This window comes from Rhineura floridana, chromosome 11 (genome assembly GCF_030035675.1).
Source record: "Rhineura floridana isolate rRhiFlo1 chromosome 11, rRhiFlo1.hap2, whole genome shotgun sequence".
Lineage (NCBI taxonomy): Eukaryota > Metazoa > Chordata > Lepidosauria > Squamata > Rhineuridae > Rhineura > Rhineura floridana.
Window position 1 is genome coordinate 55,324,104 of NC_084490.1, and position 22,138 is coordinate 55,346,241.

At 45.8% G+C, this 22,138-nt stretch overlaps 1 protein-coding gene across 1 annotated transcript in view; it reads left to right on the forward strand.

Annotated features, from left to right (window-relative positions):
• The first annotated feature begins 2,915 nt into the window (after positions 1-2,915).
• The window catches only part of C1QL1 (complement C1q like 1), a 43,733-nt gene continuing 24,510 nt past the window's right edge, over positions 2,916-22,138 (forward strand). Inside the window, exon 1 of the mRNA XM_061589170.1 lies at positions 2,916-3,844. Within this exon, the coding sequence (XP_061445154.1) occupies positions 3,230-3,844 (615 nt within the window). The 5' untranslated portion in view covers positions 2,916-3,229. The remainder of the gene's footprint in view (positions 3,845-22,138) is intronic.

Consider the following 22,138-nt stretch of genomic DNA (forward strand, 5'->3'; position numbering starts at 1 on the left):
GATGCCCCCCCCCAAAAAAATTAGGCTGGCTACAGGCCTGAAAGGGAGGGGTGCTGGTCTAGCAGGGGCTGGCCATTGGAGAGGCATCTGTCTTCCAAAACACTGTCAATGAAGCCCTCTTGTGTTAAGGCAGGTAGCGGGTGGACTACAGCAGCCGACTTTTGGGGGAATAGGTCCTATTAAGATCAATGGGACTTGCTTCATTTGAGCAAACTTGCTAAAAAATAAAAAAAATACAAGCTGTTACGGGATCACTTTGAACTATGGGACTGCGGCAACATTTTTGACAGATTGATTGAGATGCAAGCCGGTTTGTGCGAATTTAGACACTTTCTGCAAGTTAAAAAACAACAACACTTGAGCATCATGACCAAAAGCGGGGGGAGGGGTCAAGGGGGGGAAAGAAAGACAACAGGAAGGATCTCTCCATTTGGGTGCACAGAGAAAGAGAGATTTAACCCCTGCATTGCCAGCTCCAGTCTCTTTCCCTCCTCGCCCTTCCAGCCCATCTCTCGGAGTCATTCAAGCAGCTCTTCTCCAGCCGGCAAAGAAAGGAAACAAGCAGGGGACGGGGGAAAGAGAGAGCTTGGAGAAGTGAAGAGTAGTTGGGAGCTGACAGACCAAGTCTTAGGAAATAAACAAAAGAAGACAAGATATAAGCGATGATAGCTCGGCTGTAGCAGTCATAGTAATAACAGGATCATATTTCTTGGGATAGCAGAAATATGTTGAAGTCTCTCTTTCTTTCTCTTCCCCTCCCTCCATCTCCTGCTCTCTCTCTCTTTCTTTGCTTCAGGACAAGCAGCCTATCTATTCTAGAAGGGACAGGTGTGATCAGACTGGATTGCTGCCTGTCTCCCCCCCTCCCCCCCAAAAAATAATTTCTTGGCCACTACAGTTCGGCTCTGGTTAGAGCACAAAGTATTACTAGCTAATTAGGCTCCCTCTGTAAAGATGCCTTAGTGAAATACATATTTATCTCCTATCAAAATAAGAGCAGGCCTTCTTAAAGGAATACTTTCTCACCACCATCCCATCTCCCAAATATATTTAAGAACACTCTTGCTGGATCAGGCCAAAGTTCCAGCTACTCCCAGCACTCTGTCTCCGACAAAGCCAGTTGTCCCTGGGATGCTCACAAGCAAGATGTTATCTCTTGATTGCCCACATCTCCTGGCAATCACAGATATCCTGTCTCAGAACATGGAGGTTCTCTTCTTAGCTATTGACTGACTTATCCTCCATGAATTTGTCCATTCCTTTCTTTAAAAAAGCCTTCACAAAACATCCAGTGGTATAGAGTTCCATAGATTGTCCTGAACCTACTCAGCCAGAACTAATCAATGTCTTGGAAAGAAAGAGAATCCTGTGCCACATCACCTTGAAAAACGAATATTATCTGCCATTCCTTGTCCGTGGGCTCATACAATGCCCTCGGATATTCAAAGCTGGGAAACAAAAGAGAAAGACTCAACACCAACGTTAGCTTAAAGTCTCAATGTAAGGCCTTTTATTTTGCAATATTGAGCTCCCCTAACTTTAGAGCATGTAGTGGTGGGGGAATTGTGGCCCTCAAGATGTTGATGGACTTTGACTGCCATTATTCTTTGGCCATGTTGGATGGGGCCTGATGGGAGCTGGAGTCCAACATCATCTGGAGGGCCTGTGATAGAGCATCTGCCTAGTAAAAGAGCCCAGACATGTGGATTGTCCACAGCTTGTTCTCGTCTTTTGGGGTCACATTGAATTTCCCAAAAGATCTCGTAACACAAGGCCCTGGAAACAATCAAATAATGTTAAGTGCATTTGAGCATATGCAAAATGCCTTCTCCTGGGCTGCCAAGCAACTACAATCTACCTGCTTAGGATGAAAGAGCATGGTGTCCGGGGCAGGTAGAACGGGATCCAGGCTGGCTTGAGCTTTGCCGCCTCTCTTACTTTGAGACATCAGACAAACAACAAAAATAAAAAGGGTCTTAAAAAATGCCTGCATGCGAGCTAATTCATTTTCTACCTGCAGTTAAGCTGCGTGTGATGAAGGCTGCATGTCTCTCTTACACACATTTTGAGGCACTCTGCTAGACCACCCTTCGGAATATGGTTTGCTACTTCCTGAAGGTTACCTTTCCTTTGATTTGGCAGCAGCCTTCCGGAGGAGCCCACCCTAATGAGGAAGGTGACCTTGCCTGAAACTTGGCGAGGGCTCTCTCCACACGCACCCCCCACCTCTTCCGTCTTTGCCATCCCCAAACACCAGCGAAGGGAAAACCGGGAGGAAAGGCCCTCTTGGTTCTCCCGGAGCCTTTTGGCAGCTCTCTCCAGCTGACGGCTGCTGGCAAAATAAGGCACCCGAAGTCTCTCTAAAGTCCCTGTTTGCTCAGAGAGAAATCTCCTGGCTTTCAGGTAGATGCTTGAGACAGCAACCATCGTAAGAATAAGAACAACAACAGAGGCGATCGCTCGTCGTGCGCGCGGCGGGGGGGCAGCTTAACTTGTTTCCCCCACGTGCCCTTTCCTTCTTCCTTCCCTGGCCTAAAGGGTTCGAGCTGGGGCAGGCAGAAATTCTTCCCCTTTGCCTCCCGTGCCTGTTCCCTCTCCCTTTCAGAACGATCATCTGGCGTTCCCTCTCTCGCGCTCTCCCTCTCCCCTGAAGGGGGTGGAAGAGGGTGGAGTGGGGAGGGGAGACGGGGGGAGGGAGAGACAAATCAGTGATAGCATCTTCCTAAGATGGACTGAGCCGAGAGGAGCAGAAAAAAGCGCTCTCTTTCTCTCGCGCCCCTTCGCCGCTCGTTTCTTTTCTGCTGAGCTTTCTCCCTTCGGATTCTCCCCCCCCCCAAAAAAAGAAACCCCTTAACATTTCCCTGTCCAAGGTGGAGTCACCCTCGCAGCTATCATAAAAAGGCCACCAAGGAGCATCCAGTCTTAAGGGCGATCCTTAAGCCGACCAGGCGAAGGACTGCGCGCATTGTCTACGCAGGCGCTCCTCTTCCGCCGCCTGCGATCCCCAAAGGCGGATCCTCGATTTCTTTAAGTTTCTTCTTCCTCTCGCCCTCCTCCCCCCGCCTCAATTTTTGTCCCTTTTCTTTTTCTCCCCTTTTTTTGAAATTCTCCTGGCCAGGTCCCCCGGCCCCCCGTCACCATTTCTCCCCCGGGGAGGCCACGTGTCCAGCCCCTCCAGCGGCTGAGCATCGGCCGGAAAACTTTGATCGCCGCGGCCATCGGGGTGGTGATGATCCTGATCCTGGTGATCCTCATCCCGGTGCTGGTCAGCTCGGTGGGCATCGACGGGCACTACGAGATGCTGGGCACCTGCCGCATGGTTTGCGACCCCTACCTGGGCAAGCCCGCCTCCACCACCAGCGCCAGCGGCATCCGGGGCGAGGGGGGCGAAGGGGGGCTCAGCAGCAGCAGCGACCACAGCGGGGCGCCCCCTCCGTCCACTCTGGTGCAGGGACCTCCAGGCAAGCCGGGGCGGCCGGGCAAGCCGGGCCCGCCGGGAGAGCCGGGTCCGCCAGGGGCCAGGGGGGCCCCGGGGGAGAAGGGGGACCCGGGAAAACCGGGGCCTCCTGGCTTGCCCGGGTCGGGGCTCGGCCACGGGGCCATCAGCACGGCCACCTACACCATGGTGCCCCGCGTGGCCTTTTATGCCGGCCTCAAGAACCCGCACGAGGGCTACGAGATCCTCAAGTTCGACGACGTGGTGACCAACTTGGGCAACAACTACGACTCCACCACGGGGAAGTTCACCTGCAACATCCCCGGCACCTACTTTTTCACCTACCACGTCCTGATGCGCGGCGGCGATGGGACCAGCATGTGGGCGGACCTCTGCAAAAACGGGCAGGTAGGCAACGGGCAGGGGGTGTCCCTTTGGCGGCGGCGGGGGGGGGCTTGCAACAACCGTTCTCTGATGTGTGTGTGGGGGGTGTGTGTGTCATGCGCTTCCCATACTCTGCAGTGTTTTTCCTCGGCAAGTGCAAGAAGACTCCCCGTCCGCCGCCACCATTGAAAAGATGGGATGAAAATACTCGACGCGAAATAATGTGATCGAGAATCGTTCTTCGATTATTGAAACGCAGCGTAGATTTCTTCCCTCCCAGTCCCAAAAGTTTATTCAATAACTCTTCAAATATTGTGTTGATCACATATTGTAAACAATCGTGGATATATAGAGACGTGGATAACTTCAACCCAAAAGTTCATTCAACGATTAAAAATAATCATAATAATTGTTCTTTGTATAGGGGCCCTTCTCCTTTACTTAGGAAGACAACCCTTTGGGCACTAGGCATCCCCCCCAGCAAAGTACTCTTAACTTATCCAGAGGGGGGGTGTATGATGGCCAAAGGACCAGCTCCCTTCTCCCAGATTCCGGAGTGCTGTGTTGTCCAAACCGATTTAGACATTTTGTAGGAGATTTAAAAAAATATACCCCCCCTTTTAGTGCCCCCGGTAGACGTTGCGTCATCAAAGGAACTATTCCTTTCGGTTGCAATTTATATCTGCATACTTAGCTGAGAGGAAGCCCCATTGAGTTTAATGGGGTTCCTTTCGAGTAGACATTTGTAGGATTGTGTTAATTCACCACCACAACCCCAGCTATTGAGACAATGATGCATAGGCTTGCCGACTTCCTTAGATAAATGCAAATTCTTGGAGGGGACCAACCTTAACAATTGCACAGTGCTCCAGTAAGTTAGGGAGGGGTAGTCGGTGATACACATCCAACCGCTCTCTCAGGAATTGAGATCTAGCACCCATAAGCCTTTTGCATCCACCACCTCCCCAAGAACCCTCCTCCACGTCCTCCGTACAAATATACCCTTTCCATCCTTCGACGTTAAAGAGGCAATTGACAGCTCAGTTCATTTCAAAAATAAAAGTCCTCTGAAAAGACTGTCCGTGAAAGCTTGTGCCATCATGTGATTGGCTGGTCTTTAAGGTGCCACAAAACTCTTCCTTCGAGGAAACTCTTGGTCATTTACATGGCTTCCTCTGCCCCCACCCCTCATTCTACAAATTAGAGGATGGGGAGGAGGAGGGGAAGAGGTCATTGGCAAGAACCCTTCACTTTTATAAGGCCCTTACTCCTCAGAGACTGAATCGATGCTTACTCACCCGAAGCTCAGTGGATCTTACCCCCAGGCAAGCGTGCATTGGATTGCAGCTTTACAGTGCAAACCTATCCATGTGTACTCAGCGGGAAGTCCCACTGAGTTCAAAGAGACCTTTTCCCAGGCAAGGGTGCCTGGGATTGCAGCTTTTGTTCATGGGATTGCAGTTTTCATCAATTTCCCTTTAAATCGCTCATTTCCTTTTCTGACCCTGGGAATCCATTGCCTTTTGTTCTAAACATTTGATACATATGTCTCTTTAATTTTAAAAGAGGAGAATGAAGATAGTTTAGGGACGTAATGTACATGAATCAGTCCACACATGGCCGGTATGCTGATTTTTTTATTTTAAAGAATCCTTTGAGGGTATTTAGGAATCCTTTCCCCACTTTCTGGGATAGTTCGAAGGGGGACTGTGTTGCACAGAAAATTCGTGTTTCAAGTTAACTTCTGCTGAAGATAACGGAAACTCAAATGCGGATTGGGGCAGGTAGGAAGAGCCCACCCAAGGAGGGAGCAGGCGTCCTGTTCCTTGCCCACCCCTTCCATCATCAATTCCTGCTTAATCAGAGCGTTCCCTTTGTGATAGCACTAGTTAATCCTGCCAGAGGGAGACCAGCAAAGGATTCTTGACGCTTTCTAATTGAATTTCATAATTAAGGCCGGCCTCCGCAGAACTGCTTTTCATGTTGCATCCAGTTACAGATCCATCTCTGTCTCTTTTTGTTCATGTGCCTCCTCTCCTTGGTAATCACTCAGCAGTGCTTAAAATACAACCAACAGGGATGCCACAACATAGGCAAGATCACACCTTTGTACTCTGAAGTAATGCAGAAGAAATTGCCACTGGCCCAGCTGTCTGCTCACAATCACTAACTCATAACCTGAGTCTGAGCCCCCACTTCACCCATATAGGTATGGATTAAAAGCTTGAGGGGGGGAACCACCTTTCACATCGTGATTAGAAGAACTAAAGGGCAACTAACCTTGTCTATGTATTTGTGTGTGTGTAGCTGCCTTAAAGGCAGCTGCTGTTTTTCAACATTTGGATTATTTATTCATTCATTTATTTGCTATTTATTCATATTTTCAAGTTTCCCTGGGGAGAAGGAAGACAGAAAGGTTTTCTTCAAACCAGATATTAAAGATGCTCTAATACACACACTGAAATGTTAACTGTTTCCAGCAAATATATATATAATTAAACAATTAAACAGACAAACCATAATATTCAGAAAGGGGGGAATCTTTCTTAAAGGGTTGCGGCTCCTTTCTTCATTCAGCACATAATACTCGCTGTTCCAGCCTCCCAAGATGGTGTTGGTATTTCCCATAGATAAAATGTGCCACAGTGATGTGAAGTGCTTTGCTTGTTCTTTCTTCTCCATCAAATGGAGTATGTAATATATATTCAAGGTTGCTAATAACACAGACCAGAATTTTATACATTAAAAGTCACACACTAAACTGAAAGAAAGAGACCTCGTTCAGACTCAGATCCTGAATCTTGAACACCAGTGCTTAGCCCTCGACTATGTGAATGACAGAGTGCCTGTGAACATGTGCAAAGTGCTATTCTCATGCCATTGAGTAATCCCACATGCTTGGACGGGAGTGGTGGTGGAAGCAGAACCAGGAACTGAGATACGGCATCTGCCTTGGGCCCGGGCCCTTCTCTCTGAATGACTGGCTATAGTCATAGGAGTATAGAGACCTGCCTTCTACTAAGTCAGGACGTTGGTCCATCTAGCTCAGCATTGTCCACACCGACTGGCAGTGATTCTCCAAGGTTTCAGACAGTGGACATTCCCTGCCCTACCAGAAGATGCCACGGATTGATCCCGGGGCTTTCTAAATGCCAAGGAGCTGCGGCCCCTTCTTCAATAGACAGCAATGAGTCATCGCTATAGTTTTTCCTCCAGCATCAAAGACAGCATGGCTCTAAACATTAGTTGCTGGGGAATGAAAGTGGCAGAGGTCTATTGCCCTCAGGTCCTGTTTGTGGGCTTCCCAAGGGCATCTGTGTGAAACAGGAGACTGGATTAGTAGCACCCGGAGTCTGTTTCAGTATGGCTCTCCCAACGTGATGTTTGATGTTCGTATCCACCGGCTGCTTTGCGTACAGGAGCTGTCCACCTAGTGGAGGCTCCCACATCTTGGCCATGAAAAGTTTCTGTAGTTTCAAAGCCCCGACATTACAGAAGGTATCAAAGCTGGGGTTTACAAGCTGTTGAATCACAAGCTTCACACCCTGCTCAAACTTGGATATGGATTTTGTGAGTAATGGAGGCCATAATACTTGTTGGAGTCGGGTATCCGCTTGGCACTGGCAGCCTTAGGGAAGTACTAGACAGGTATAGCTTCCAGTCAGGCTGCTGAGTAACCATGCCTAAAGCAACAGTGTAGTGACAAATTCATAAGTGCCGGGTCCCTTCATGATAATCATGCCATGCCCCCTCACAGCCATGCCCCCTTGCTCACTTGCTTGCTCCGTTGTCATCTCCACACTCCTCAGGTCTTCCCACGTGCAACTTCTCCCATAACAACAAACATCCCTAGGAGCTAATCAGCACAAAAGGGGAGTGTGTTAGCTACTGAGAAGAGTTGTGGCTGACTCATCTCCTTCCACTCTGATTGGCTCCAATCAGCAGGAAAGGACAGGAAGCATGTTAGAAGACTCTTCTCAGTGGCCAACACACTCCCCTTTCATAGGACACTGGAGTCATAGGGACTCTCCTGGGACCTTGCTGCCAAAAAAGTAGAGGGTCTAAGACCCGCTGAGACCCTGGACCACTACACCCCTGGCCTGAAGAGTTACTGTAGAGTACCTGACCTGTACAAATCCTAGATTGGCCAATTTCTTGGGGCTTCTGCCACTCCTGACTTCTACTCCTGAAGGGTTTTTTTTCCCCATGGAGTTGTCACCACCTTAGAAGTTTGAGACTGGCCTAGACGTCTTCACAGAAGTCATTTAGAGTGGTTGCCTAAGACAGGGGCACTATAGTGTGTAGCACTGCATTCTATCGGGCATCTTAAGCTGTAACCATCTTAGCATGTGTTTTTAAATTGGTTTTTAAAAATGTGTTTTTAAATTTGTATATTTGTTTTTAATGTTTTTAATTGTTGTAAACCGCCCAGAGAGCTTTGGCTATCGGGCGGTATACAAATGCAATCAAGCAATCAATCATCAATCAATCAATCAATCAATCAATCAATCAATCAATCAATCACCAAAGTAGCAGGCTTCTATATTTCTTTGATTGCCCAGAGGGATTGTCACCTTTTCATGGTGGGATTTCTCTGCCTTGAACAACTGCAGTCAGTGGAGATTGGTGGCTCTTATGTCAGTGGGACAGTGAATATGCTCCAGGTTTTAATCCGACCTTCCAAGGAGCTGCACAAGGTTCCACTTGTGGAAGCAGGAGGAACTGGAGGGATTAGTATAGCAGCAATGGAGGCTGGATGGAAGTCTCAGTTTGAATCAGGCAAAGCACCTTCGATAGCTCCTTGAAAGTCTGGACTAAAATCCGAAGCAGATTCACTGCTCCACTGACATTGGAGCCACCAGTTTCCACTGTTTGCATAAGAAGCAAAATGCTGACAGGTGCCACCTCACCTTGCCTAACATGGAAGGGCATGAATGGAGGAAGTGCTGTCTGCTGAAGTTCCACCTCTTATGCAACTCAAGGCATAGTCGCCCGCCCACCCATATCTTCAAACACAAACTTATATTAGAGGGTTTGTCTGGTTACTCTCAGTTCTCAATAATAATAATAATTGTCTTTGTGGTTCTCCATCCAGTTCTATTTAATATATATATATATATATATTATGGCAAGGCAGTGGGAGGAGGGAGAAGAAAAAGATTTGTCTTTACTGCCACCTGCCAAAAGTGATCTTAAAAGGCAGCCATGCAGACATTTAGGAGTTTTTCCGCTAGGCTCCAGGTGCTGGATGTATCCTGTCTCCAGTGGCCTTTTAACAATATTATGTTGATCTATTTCCAGAGGGGCAGCCTCCGTGTTAGTTTGTTGCAGCGAAAGCAACAGAGAGTCTTGGGCTACCTTCAAGAAACTAACACATTTATTATGGGGTAAACTTTTGTGGACGACAGTCCACCTCATCAGAGTGTTTTCTTGAGTTACAGGTGTATATACACATATTTTGGTGGGTGGGAGGTGATCTATTTTGTTTCAAATACAGATGTGTTCTGAAACCATTGCAAAAGAAGACTTCTAGGGCTTTATTTCAAGCATGATCAAGTCTGTCTGGAAGACAATCTCTAATCCTAGGAGTTTTAGGACGAGTGGTGAGAGAGATGCATTCTGCACATGTTCAAAGCACTCTCTTCTGAGCCCTCACATTCAGAACAGATTTTGGTGCTCAGGCCTAACTCAAATTAAGACCCAAGGAGTTCTCCAGCATTTGCTGGGATTCATTGCCTTCTCACTGGGTTTGTTTCCATAAATGGAGACTTAGGTCTCATGTGAGCAGTCCTTCATAACACAGAAGCTAGAGTGAGGCAGTTGGACTGCATGCGCTAGGAATGGGGGGGGGAGATGGCCATCTGCTTGCCATGCACTATGGGTGGCATCCACTTATTTCCCTACACAGAAGTGCCTTTCATGTACAAAAAGTAGCATATCAAGCAATATTAAGGGAAAAGTCAGGAGGTAATATAAGGCAGTGGTTTTCGAAACATCTCCTTCACAGAATCCTTTTGACATGGTTTCAGCTGCTAAGGATCCCCTGCGTGTCAGCCATAAAGCTGCAATGCTGCATCTGGGGCACCCATGGCCTAGATGTTGTTGAACTCCAACTCCCATTAGCCCTAGCCAGCAAGGTCAGGGCTGATGGGAATTGTAGTCTAGCAACATCCGGAAGGCCACAGGTTCCCCATCCCTGTGCTACATGTTGCAGAGGATTCTGGGGATGGAAGATCATGTGGTGTTCACATTGCAGTGCTGGCCAGGCCTGTTTGGCCCCTATCATCACCCTATAAAACTGAGAGTTGGCCTTAGGACACACCAGACAGTCCTCTGTGGCTGCACTATGAAGGGCATGATCAGTATTTTATTTTTATTTCTAAAGGAAGCATGTCCACTATTTCCAATCTCACTGAAGAAGCTAGAAGGCTCCCCAGAACATAATTTTAAACCGAATGACATAAAGAAAGAGAATGTATCTCACATAAATGTTTGGATAGGCTTTCTCCTTTTTTATATATATATGTTCCTGTTATGTTGCTGTTTGCTTGTTTGCAGGGAGGTGATAGCAGCAGTCATTGACAGCATCATCCCCATGTAGAGGAAGTATGCCTTTGAATACCAGTTGCTGGGAATCACAAGAGGGCTTTTGCACTCAAGTTCTGCTTATAGGTTTCCCGTAGGCATCTGGGAGGCCACTGTGATAACAGGATGTTGAACTAGCCTGATCCAGCTGAACTCTTCTTATCTAGCTCTTTAGAACATTCACATACATTCTTTCTGTAATCCTTACTATAGTCATGTACAGTAGACCATAATTGTTACTCCCCATGTTACAAATGAAGCGGCCTATAGAAGAGGCCAGGCTTGCTTAAGGCCCCCTAATGCTTCCTTGGTAGAGGCAGAATTTGAAGAAGGGACTCCATGATGCACAACTTACGTCTGGCCCAGTGGTGGCTGGTGACCATTGAGACTGGAAGGGCAGAAGGCAGACAGACCAACAGTAGGAGGAGCCAGAGCCTATGACAAGCAGAACCAACCAAATCTAGTTTTGCCCCATCCTCCTCCCTACTGAGTTCTATAATGGCAAGGCTGAGTCTAAAAAAGAGAGGACCCTGATAGCCAGTGCCACCCCTGGACTACATGTAAGTAAGGCTGGAAGGTGGGGGCTGCTGGACCAAGGTTGGTGGGGTAGCACCCCATTTGCCCTAATGGACCAGCCTCCACTGATCTGGCTTCAATGAGAAGAAGGGGTGAATGTAGTAAAATGCTTCATTTCAGCTGGGGAGAAGGACTTATCAGAAAATTCTTTTTTTTTTTAAGGAGGGATTTTAAGAGAGGGAGAATGGTGTAGCATCATGCAGGAGTCCTGGACAATGGTAATAATACAGTAATAAACATTAGCAGGGGCACTGCCTATGACGATTAAGTCCAGAGTCTAAATTTAACTAACTCCGCCAACAGCTTTAGGAGGACATTAGAAGAGCCCTGCTTGATCACACCAACAGCTTATCTAGTCCAGTATCCTGTGCTCACAGTGACCAGCCGGATGGCAATAAGAAGCCCCCAAGCAGGGCATGAGCACAATTGCCCTTTCCTGCTTGTGATCCCCAGACATTGGTATTGAAAGGCATATGGCCTCCCAAACTGGATGTAGTAGTATTAGGGATGGAAAGATCTGTCCACTTCAGTGCTCTCAGTTCCTCATTTTTCCAAGCTTAAATTCAGTACTCCACATTTCTGCAGCAATTTGCAACTTTTTGTACAAAAGAAAATCCTCAGGAAACTTCTCCAGCATTTAAGTGCTAATTTCTCCTAATAAATACATTTTTGTAAGTAGTTTTGACTGATGTACACATTTTTGCAAGCAATTTCCCGTTATATAAGGCATCTTTGTACGTTCTTTTCACTCATATATTCATTATTATGTACACTTTCCCCTAACATATGCAATTATTGTAAACATTGGTTGGCTGGCAAACTGCACTGCCAACTTTGAAGAAGTGCAAATTTCAAAGGATGGCTGGGTTTCTGTTCTGATGCTGTTTCAGAAAGTGTGGATTTGATAGATTCAGCTTAAAATGCAAACTAAATTTATTTTCTCATCCATCCCTAAGTAGTGTATGGTCATTAGCACTAGTAGCCCTTTGTAGCCTTATCCTCCATCAATATGTCTAATCCCCTTTCAAAGCCATCCTACATACGTCTGGAAGTTCCAGGCTTCAGGACCAAAGTCAGGGAGAATGCTGGGAGTTGATTAAGGGAGACGGACAACTTGGGGTGCCTGAGGATGGTAGAATTGGAGGAGGGAAGGTCATGAGCTGTAATATAACTGGGAACAGAGCTTGGAAAAGTTACTTTTTTGAACAACAACTCCCATCAGCCCCAGCCATCATGGCCACTGGATTGGGCTGATGGGAGTTGTAGTTCAAAAAAGTAACTTTTCCAAGCTCTGACTGGGAAATAAGAGCAGAAAGATTAGATAAGGGAAGGAGAATGTTCCAGGTCAGAGGGAGCCACGGATGGTGCAGTCTTCTCTCCCTCTACCCTCTTCCTATCTGTCTAATCATCAGACCTTACCTTGGGACATACTGCAGTAATTCTTTGAGTACTGGTTGATTGTGTATTTCAAAAGATGCTCTTCAAGATTAGCCTGTCTGTTCCAGTTATCTTTTGTTTCCTCTGTAATGCACAGGTTCACTGAAACCTATCCCCTTCCCTTGGAAAAGAGAGAGAGAAACAGTGGAGGAAAGAAATAGCATGCGATTTAAAAGCACAGATTGTCAACTTTTAATGGGGATGTTCTTGTCACACCTTGAATGTCAAGCCTGAATTTTTCTCAGTGTCAAGCCTGAGAGGGAGTAGTTAAGGATCTCTCTTTCTCTATGATTCATTTTAGAGATATGGAAAGTCTAAAAGGCCGTCAGGCTCTGTGACTTTAAATTTTTAATTACTTCCCAATCAGCAAATGTACTTTTCGTTCTTCTCTCAATTTTCCCTCCTGCCTATTTGCATTTGGAAGTCTCAGTCGTACACCCCAGCAGACAAAAGCAGAGCCCAGCTGTCTCAGCCTATGGGACAGAATCCTTGCTGCAGAAACCTTCGCTTCCATCTCCTAGGTCTCTGCTTAGGGTTTCTTGGGTCAGGATAGCTTACAGCTCTCAGATGACAATATACTTTCCCAAACAGACCCCTGCTGCTTGGAACGCAAACAGGAACCTTGCCAGAAGATAAGAGTAGGAGACACTCCTGCTTGGCAACAGGGTTGCCAACTGACTAAAAAAACTGACCCAGCCTGACTTGCTCTTCTGCCATTAACTGCTGCTTGATGTGCAGAACTCAGCAGCTAAGGCTTTTCTCTAACAGGGAAATAAGCACAGTCACCTGCTAATATCAACAGAGGAAGCTGCTTTTAAAGGTATGGATGCAGGACCTGGTTCAAAAGCTGGCAACCTTACTTGGCAATCGCATGAACAAGAACCCTATGTATAGCTAGACCAGCAAGAGGGTAAGTTCTTATGGCTGTAAAATACTTCAGATACTTAGTATCTGCACAGTATTTTGTTCTTGCAGCTCGGTGTGTTTAAAGCAGTGGTTCCCAACCTGAGGGCTGGGACCCCCAGGGGGGCCGCGAAGTAATCCAGAGGGGGCCGTGAATAGTAAAGAAATGAATTATTTATTATTATTTTTAAAAAAGTCTTCACTCCCTCGACACTGTCTGCTTCCCACTGCCGCTGCAGATGACACCTCCCCCTTGCTCCAAACGAGAGGGGAGGCCTTCTCTGAAGTTCCAGAGCGTCTTTCGGGCGCACTAAGGGCAGGCATCTGCCTATAAAATACATGGCAGATGCCAAAGGAGGCTGAGGGTGGAGATACCAGGAAGAAGAAGGGATTACTATCACTGATTCCCGTCTCCTTGCACTGCCACTACTGGCAATGGCCTTACTTAGAATGAGGCAACCAAGAGGTCTTCTGTATCTTTAAAAGTTGTGCAGGGGAAAGGGAGAAGTTCACCTTGTGGTTTTTCCCATTACAGTGTTGCAGGAAAACCTGCACTTGGCTGAATTTTCTCTTCTCTTAAAGATACAGAATCATTCTCAGGCCCTCAGCCTGGCAAGCCTATCTATTGATCAGGCCATTATTAAAGGCACCAGAACACTTTTCTCTCTCTCATCAGTTGGCAGCCTATCTCCTGCAGGCTGCAGCCCCTAACTCCCCAAGGCCATAATACAACTTTTCTTTTGGTCTTTGGCTTGACCTACTGCAAACAAAAGGTATTTCAATGGCAAAGAAGAGGTGGGTAGTTAAAACAAATCTTTTAGTGCCCATCTCTATCCATAGCAGGCTAATGGGAATATCTCAAAGCTCAATTTATCTTCAGCATAGATTTGATATAAAGGTGTTTTGCTGTTTGGGTCTCATGAGCAACAAGAACAAATTCTCTGTTTCTGTTGCTAGACCAACTTCTCTGTCTGGGTGTAAGTAATGCAGATACTTTAGATGCTCTCATCTCGTCATCAAGAAGACACAGCCCTCCTGGGATTGTACCATTTCATTTTACAGATGTTTGAATACGACACACACACTTTCCTATATATAAACAATATCTAGCTTTTCAGGGATAACTCTAGGCTAGAACCTTTCTTCCTGCCATGTTACTTTTCAACAGATGGAGCAATCTGAAGTAGATAAGTTATACTATGTGATTTCATCCCCCACATCATATAGATTGGTTCTAAATTACAGCAGTTGGTTCTAATTATTTCAGTCAACTGATCAGGAAAAAATAAAAGCCCTGGCCAGCTCCTGTGCTTTTAGCAGCAACTTGATCTGTTAGAATTGGCAAGTGATATTTTTTGCAGCATAGAGTTCAGAGTCACCATTCACCGATTTCCGACAATCTGTTGCACAACAGCAGAAGCTGGTAAAAAAAAACGGAAATGCTAGTGATCACGATAGTAGGAAAATTATCTACACATGTCCAATTGTGTTCTTCTCCCATATGTCCTTGTTATTATTTAATCATCGTCCATGTATATGTCTCAAAACAATGTACACAATATAATAAAAAGAGTTAAAAACTACAGAAAATAACCAGCAAGTGAGTAACAAATCTGTAAAAGGAGACACCCATTGGAGAGACCAGCCAGCTGGGAAAGCGGTCAGAACAAAATTGTCTTCAATTGTTTCCAGAAAGTGCAGACAGAGGGTGCCTGACATGTCTCAGGAGGAATACCATTCCACAGAGCAGGTGCAGCCACACCAAAAGCCCTGCTTCAAGTTATTGCGGAGCAGGCTTCTGATCTGGCCTGTGAGCCTCACAGAAGTCTTACAGAGTTGGATGTGCAGGAAGTGTTTCAACAGACAGCAGAGCCAAGATCTCAGCTTCTCAGGGGGGAGGTGGCAAATGACTCTAGACAGCCCCAGGGGGCTGGCACAGGTCAGCCAGACTCACTGTTTCCGTTCTGGACCAATGGTTCAGTGGTCAATTAGAGCTAAAATCTGAAGCCTGTTGATATCAAATTTAGCCAATTAAAGTTTCTTGGAATCATTCATTACCTGAGCTGGAAGAATATAAAGACTGGAAGGTCCATTTGGTGAAATTGCTATATAGTCACACAGCCATTGGGGGGGGGAAGCAAATTAGGATAGGGTGGCCAGCTACAAAAGGTTCCTCTCCTTTAATAGTTGTGGGGCAGGGGAACTTTCAGCAGGTATAACTTATCGTACAAAGGTGTACCTGCTGAAATCCCCTTTTCTGCACAACTGTTAAAGGTGCAAAAGTCCTGACCTCTTTTGCATCTGGCTACCTTAGGCTTGCCAGATGTGGGGAACCTTTGCCTCTCCAGATGTTGCTGAACCACAACTCCCTGTAGTTCAGCAACATCTGGAGGGCCAAAGGTTCCCACCACCTGGGCTAGAAATAGCGTTGCCACCTTTTAGCCTCTCCAGACTGGTAGTGGCTTGTTTGTTGCAGGTGTAATTTCTGCAAGATGCCTTTGATGCAATAACAGTACATTAGTGGTGGATTTATACTGGACCTTCTGTGCACCGTTCCACTGTATAAAAACAACCTCTGGAGGGGCCCTTTATCTCAGGAAGGGTCTTTGTACCTTCAATAGCTGCATGGCAGACACAAATTCAACAGGTGAAACTGTTTCTACCCTAGAAACAGTTCCTGTGCCTTTAACAGTTGGCTTTATTGGAAGTTTGCAATGCTGCTCCCAGGCTTAGATCTGAAATTAAAGTATGATCTGCCATTTCACAACATTTTATTATTGTTAGCACTGTAGTGCCCTATGGTTAAATAAAAATGATCCTTGCTGAAACATTAATTCTAATAATATCCTACTACTCCCACTGCCACCAACACATAAGCACACTCAAACCTCTCTCAGCAGCTCCTTCCTTTTCCTTTCTCCAGAAGAGACTTGACAAATTTTGGTTTTCAAAGTTCATCTAAGCCCCGGGCTGAGTGCTTTTGAGCATGTGCAGAATACCAGCCTCTGAAGCGAAGAGAATGTTGGGTTTTAAAAGAATCCCCAAGGGCACCAATGTTTCAGCACATACAGAGGGTTTTATCCTTGCAAAGGGAACCAGCTCCTATGTATGTATGTACGTACAGTTAGATAGATTGATAGATGATTGATAGAGGATAGATGATAGCTGATAGATGATAGATGATAGATGATGGATAGATGGATAGATGGATGGATGGATGGATGGATGGATGGATGGATGGATGGATGGATAGATGGATAGATGGATAGATTAAAAACAGTTATTTCAAAACAACATTGTATAATTCAGGATGCAGAAAGGGGAATCCATCATGTTCAGCTCAATGCTCAAAAATGCTCAACGCCCTTCACTGTAACTATTAAAAGTGCAAGATGTCCCACAGGAGTTGCATCGAAGAGAGAATGTTTAGGTGTGCATTCATGCTAGGAGTGACAACACTGGCGAATTCATCTCCCTCCAGGTTTGACAGTCGCCTGGCAACTGACCAGTAAAATAAGATTCTGGCTGGATCTGTAAAATTCTGGCTGTGAGGGAATGATAAAAGGATAGTCCAACATTTTGAGCAAGGGGCCGGGTTCATGGATTGCCAACTTTCTTACTAGCCCCTGGCTCCTCTGCCTTTAACAGCATTTGATGTGCAGCTCTTTGATCAGCAGGTGAGAGCCTTAAATCTGGAATCCCTGAAGACACAGGATATTTTCCTTTGTATGATGAGGATGTTTGGTGTTTTTGTTTTGCTATTTGGGGCCTGTTTATTATCCTATTTTTTATTTAACATTTGTGTTTTCTTATTGTCGGTTTCTGGTTTCATCCAGTGGGATTATTATAATTATTATTCTTACGATTATTAGCTGCAACATATATGTATTTATTTAGCAGTACCTTTTTCCAAGAGTTCTAGTTAAGTGTGGAATTTGCATTATCTATTTTGGGGGGTTAGTGAGCACAGCACTGGCAGATTTCTAAAGAAGCTGCTATTAAACACCCTGAAGCAGGCCAGGTTCAGCTTTCTTCTGTTCAATTGGCAATCCCTTTGTTAACTATTCCATTGCTGGCATCACCAATGATTCTTGTTTTGCCTATCCAGAGTCTCATTGACAGTTTCTGAATAGCCTTTTATTCCCCAGACTCTTGTGCTCTAAGTGCTGGAAGCCTGTTTTACACAGTACACAAAATTGTCTTTTTCTCCCTCTACCTTTTAAGCAGTGAACTGAAAGCAGAAATTCAACAGGTACAGCTTTTCCTAGCATGGAGATGTAATGATGAAGAAAAGTCAAGTCTGTTATATATCTGCATATTATCTCACATTTCACCCTTCAACTAATGAATGTCTGCATTCAACAGATACAACCCTGACATGAAGATGTAATGATAAGGAAAAGCTGCACCTATTACATTTCTGCCTGGGGTGCCTGTTAAAGCCACAGGAGCAGGGATGGAGGGGAAGTGGCAACCCTAGTTCCACACTGGTCCCTACATGAGGGAGTGCTCTGCATATCTGAATGGTGGAATTGTTAAGGCATGTTGTCTCACTGCCCCAGACCCCGAAATCAGAGCCATTGGCAGGAGCCCTGGGTCAGTCTGCAGTCCCCACTTCCTTCTTTGCAGTATGAACCTAGCCCTAACCCTGTTTGAAGAAGGCAAGCTCATAGATTGTTTCAATGTTAGGATTTATTTATAGGTCTCAGATCTTGAAGGATGCCACCTCCTCTCTACTTTTTCCTGCAACACACACAGCAGGGTCTCCACCTCACACTCCAGGCTGAAACCAGGTCTCTGATGAAGCTCACTTGCTATTTAAAGATATGCTGAGCAAACACCGGGCAAGTTCATCCTAGGTCGGGGCTTGGAGTTTGCTGGCTTGACGAAGCCTGGCCTCATCTCCCAAATCCTCAATGGAGAAGCACTTGAAGCAAACCACTAATCACCAAGATGAACGTCAGAAGCCGCTTTATACTGAATCAGATCATTGGTCCAGGTAGCTCAGTATTCTCTGCACTGACTGACAGCAGCTCTCCAGGGTTTCGGACAGGGGATCTTTCCTAGCCCTACGTGCAGATGCGGGCACTGGACCAGGGACCTTCTGCGCACAAAGCAGATGCTCTCATGCTGATCTCCAGTTATTTCCCTGCCACTAAGCTATGTCCCTACAGATGCCAGCCTGGAGGCAGTCTCCTTGCCAGATATTGGATCACAGTGTGCTCCAGACAGAGCACCGCTATGCTCAACCCTTGTCCATCTTGGCTTGAAACAGCCAGTGGGGGAGGATTGATAGGGTTGCCATATTTCCCGGTTAGCCAGGTTTTACCCAGATTCTAGCCATGCTACCTGGTTCCCGCTTAACCCATTAGGTGGCCCGGATTCTCAGCTTTTATTTTAAAGAAAAAAGCAAGTCTCTAGCCCTTGTGGGTCCAGAGATACGAGGCAAAATGTGGAGGCAGTTTTCTGCCCAATCCTTTTGTAAGAATATAATCATTTTGTAAGAAATCAGCCTTTTTCCTGCCTTCCATTGTTCTTAGCCAATGAGGGACACCACAGCTGTCCTGGGAAAATCAAGAATTTAAGCCTGCCTGCCTGCTGCGTATGCAGAAACTGCACATGCTCACTTGATCAACACATGCAGTTCTGTCCCTTATTCATACACTTTCTGGTTGAGTCGGCCTACATCTCAATTGCCTCTGTGTCTCAGGGTATGTGTCTTAAGTGGTAAATGCAATGGGAGGGTCTGCCTGCCATCATGGAGGATGGAATAAAGTGGTATGAATCTACCAAACGGTCCCTCCCCTGAACAAATACAAGCTATAAAAGGAAACCTCTCTATAGAAAAAGCTGAAGTATTAGCATTTGTTTTTTTCAGCCTTGCTCCCACCCTGTTAAATAGTGCTTAATCCCGAGAAAAGTTGCATTGGAATGCTGCCTCGCTCACCCTGTTGCCCAGCAGAGCCTCCGTTCAGCAATTCAGAAAAGGCTAAAAAGAATGTGTATACATATCCTTCTTCAAAATGACTGGCAGGAATCTCCCAATCAAAGATCACCCTACTTCGTTTCCTCCCCAGGGATGGATGTGTGTGTGTACAATCATATATACACGCACACATGTACATATATACATACACATAAAGAGACATATATATATTCAGTGCAGTGTGGGGGTGTAACCTTCCCCTGTCTTAAGACCAATAGGAATGTTTTTTCCCCCTTAAGACCAATAGGAATGGAATAGCCACCCTGTCTAATGCTAGCACATTTGACAGCACATTCACTGTATTAAAAAAAAAAAGAGGTGCCAGCCTTCAGGTCTCCATCAAGTTCCAGCCTGTATCATAGAAGGTTGCATTTCCCCTCTCTCTGATCTGGTTTGTGAGAATCGGTGTACTAAAGACACTTCTCACATATTCAGACACTACTCTCTTTAGATAAGATGATTGATTGAACTAATAATATTGAAATCTTGATATTTATCTGTGTTACAAGTTGTAGTGGTGTGTTCATTTCACATTTCCTAATTGTTGGTACAGATAACCTCTCAGTCACAATATTGCTTTTAATTGCTGCTTTGCTGCTTTTTGTTTTCTGCTGGATTTTTATACTGCTGCATTGACTTGTTTTATGTTGGTTTCTATTTTATGTTTTTACATTGTGTAATTTTATTGTTTTTAGTATTTTTGTAAGCTGCCCTGAGCTCTGTTTTTAACAGTGGAAGTGCAAGATATAAATCCTTTTAATAAATAAATATTCCATAGTATTGGAAACTAGAGCCTAGGCATATAAGGCTGAAAAAATAAGTAAAAAAAAAAGATTCCTCACATCCTCCCCCAGTTTTTGGTGGTAATTACTAGGCACAGAAACAAAACAACTGGACAATGCAACCATTAAAATGCTTAGTTTGCATAATTAGCATGCCCAGATTTGTGGAACTGGAATATGGCAACCCTACAGCTGGGACCTTAAGAGTTATACATTCATCCCTGCATGAGGAAGTGGTCAGTGCTACACTTAAAGAGGTGTTTGTGTGGCCATTCCTGAAGGAAGCCACACTGGACCCAGATGAATGTACCACCTATCACCCTGGCACCAATATACTGTTTATGGACAAGGTGCTTGAGTGTGTGGCCTCTGGGCTCTTGGATGACACTGATTATTCAGATCCACTTCTTTGGGTCTTTTTCAGGCTTGGCTTCAGTCCAAAATTATCTGTGATTGCCCTATAGTGGGAGAGAGGCAGAGGGGAGGGAACCTGATTGTTTCTTCTGGACCTCTCAGAGGCTTTTCATACCATCTGCCAGGGAGTCCTATTCGATAGACTGTCAGGAATGGAGTGGAGACCACATAGTGGTGGTTCTGCCCCTCTCTTGATGGTCGGTCCAGAAGGTGCTGATGCACTGCTCCACAGTTACATAAAGCTGCTGAATGAGGTCATCTGGAGTGACACATCATCAGCATAAAAATACGACAGAAACCTTATAGCGAGCTGTGTAGTTGTCCTCACCTTAGCAAGGAATTCAGTGGGTGGCCTTTGGCCAAGCCACTCTCTTCTTTTATGCAGCCTCCAAATATGGCCTACCTTTCAGGGCTGTTGTCATGATTATCATTACAGTGCGTGTGAAGCACTCTGAGAACTAAAAAAAACCACTTTACTTTTCTTCTAATTATGAATTATTAGGGAGTAAAAGGTGCTAAAGTAGTGGTAGTGGGAAAATCATCAAGTGAGGGGGGCTGGGAAGTTGTATTTGGACATCTCACTTAGCCATACTCCTGAACTGCCACTTGCAATGGCTTTTGGAAGAGTGGCCCTTCCATCTTTCCCCGTCAGTGAAACCGTCTGCCCCTGGTCATCATGAATGAAAGATGCAAGATCGTTACGATCATAAATCAGCCGTGGCAGTTCAGGAGCGCCAACATCCCATGTAATTGCTATCTACCAGTGATCAGCGCTATTCTGGTCTCCAGGGGAAAATTACTCACCTCTCAGGGACTGTAATCCTTCTCTGGATCTATTGTGTCGTCACCTCCCTGCTGCCCAATGGGGTCTGGATGCCGGCACAAGGAAACCGCATTCTGGTGATCAACTTGTATGTGGCAGATACAAAGTTGACTGTGGGGCTGGGGGATCTGAGTTCAAATGTTACATCTGCTATGAACTTATTGTGTGGCTTCAGGCAATTTTCTTAAGATGATGATGATGAAGAGTCTGGCCCAGAACAGTGCCAGATATGAAATGTACCTTGCCACCATCCACCAGCTGCTCTGAGCTCCTTGTTGGAAGAAGAGTGTGCATAACTATTCCCAGTCGTCAATGCAAATTTATGTAGCGCAGGGGTAGGAAATCTGTAGTTCTCTAGATCAGGTGTGGGGAACCTTTGGCTAGATGTTGCTACAACTAGAACCCCCATCAGCCCCAGCATGCGTGGCCAATGGCCAGGGACAATGGGAGTTGTAGATCAGCAACATTTGGAAGGCCAAAGGTTCCCCACACCTGCTCTAGATGTTGTTGGATTACCTCCCATCATCAGAGCCGGCCCTATCACGAGCCATGCTGAGCCACGCTGAGCCATGCGGCTTAGGTTACAGAGGGGGGTGGGGTCAGCAGATTATGCATTCCCCCCACCTGCTGACCATAGGACTGCTGCCCACTGAAATCTACTGGCTGGCTGCCACTGCTCCCTCCTACTCAACCCACTCATTCATTCACTGCTGCTCCTGATCCTTCCTCCTGCTTGCCTGCCTGTTTGCTTCCGTGCTGCTGAGAAAGTGATGGCGACACAGACATTCCCTGCTTCTCCTAAAGGAGGGCTC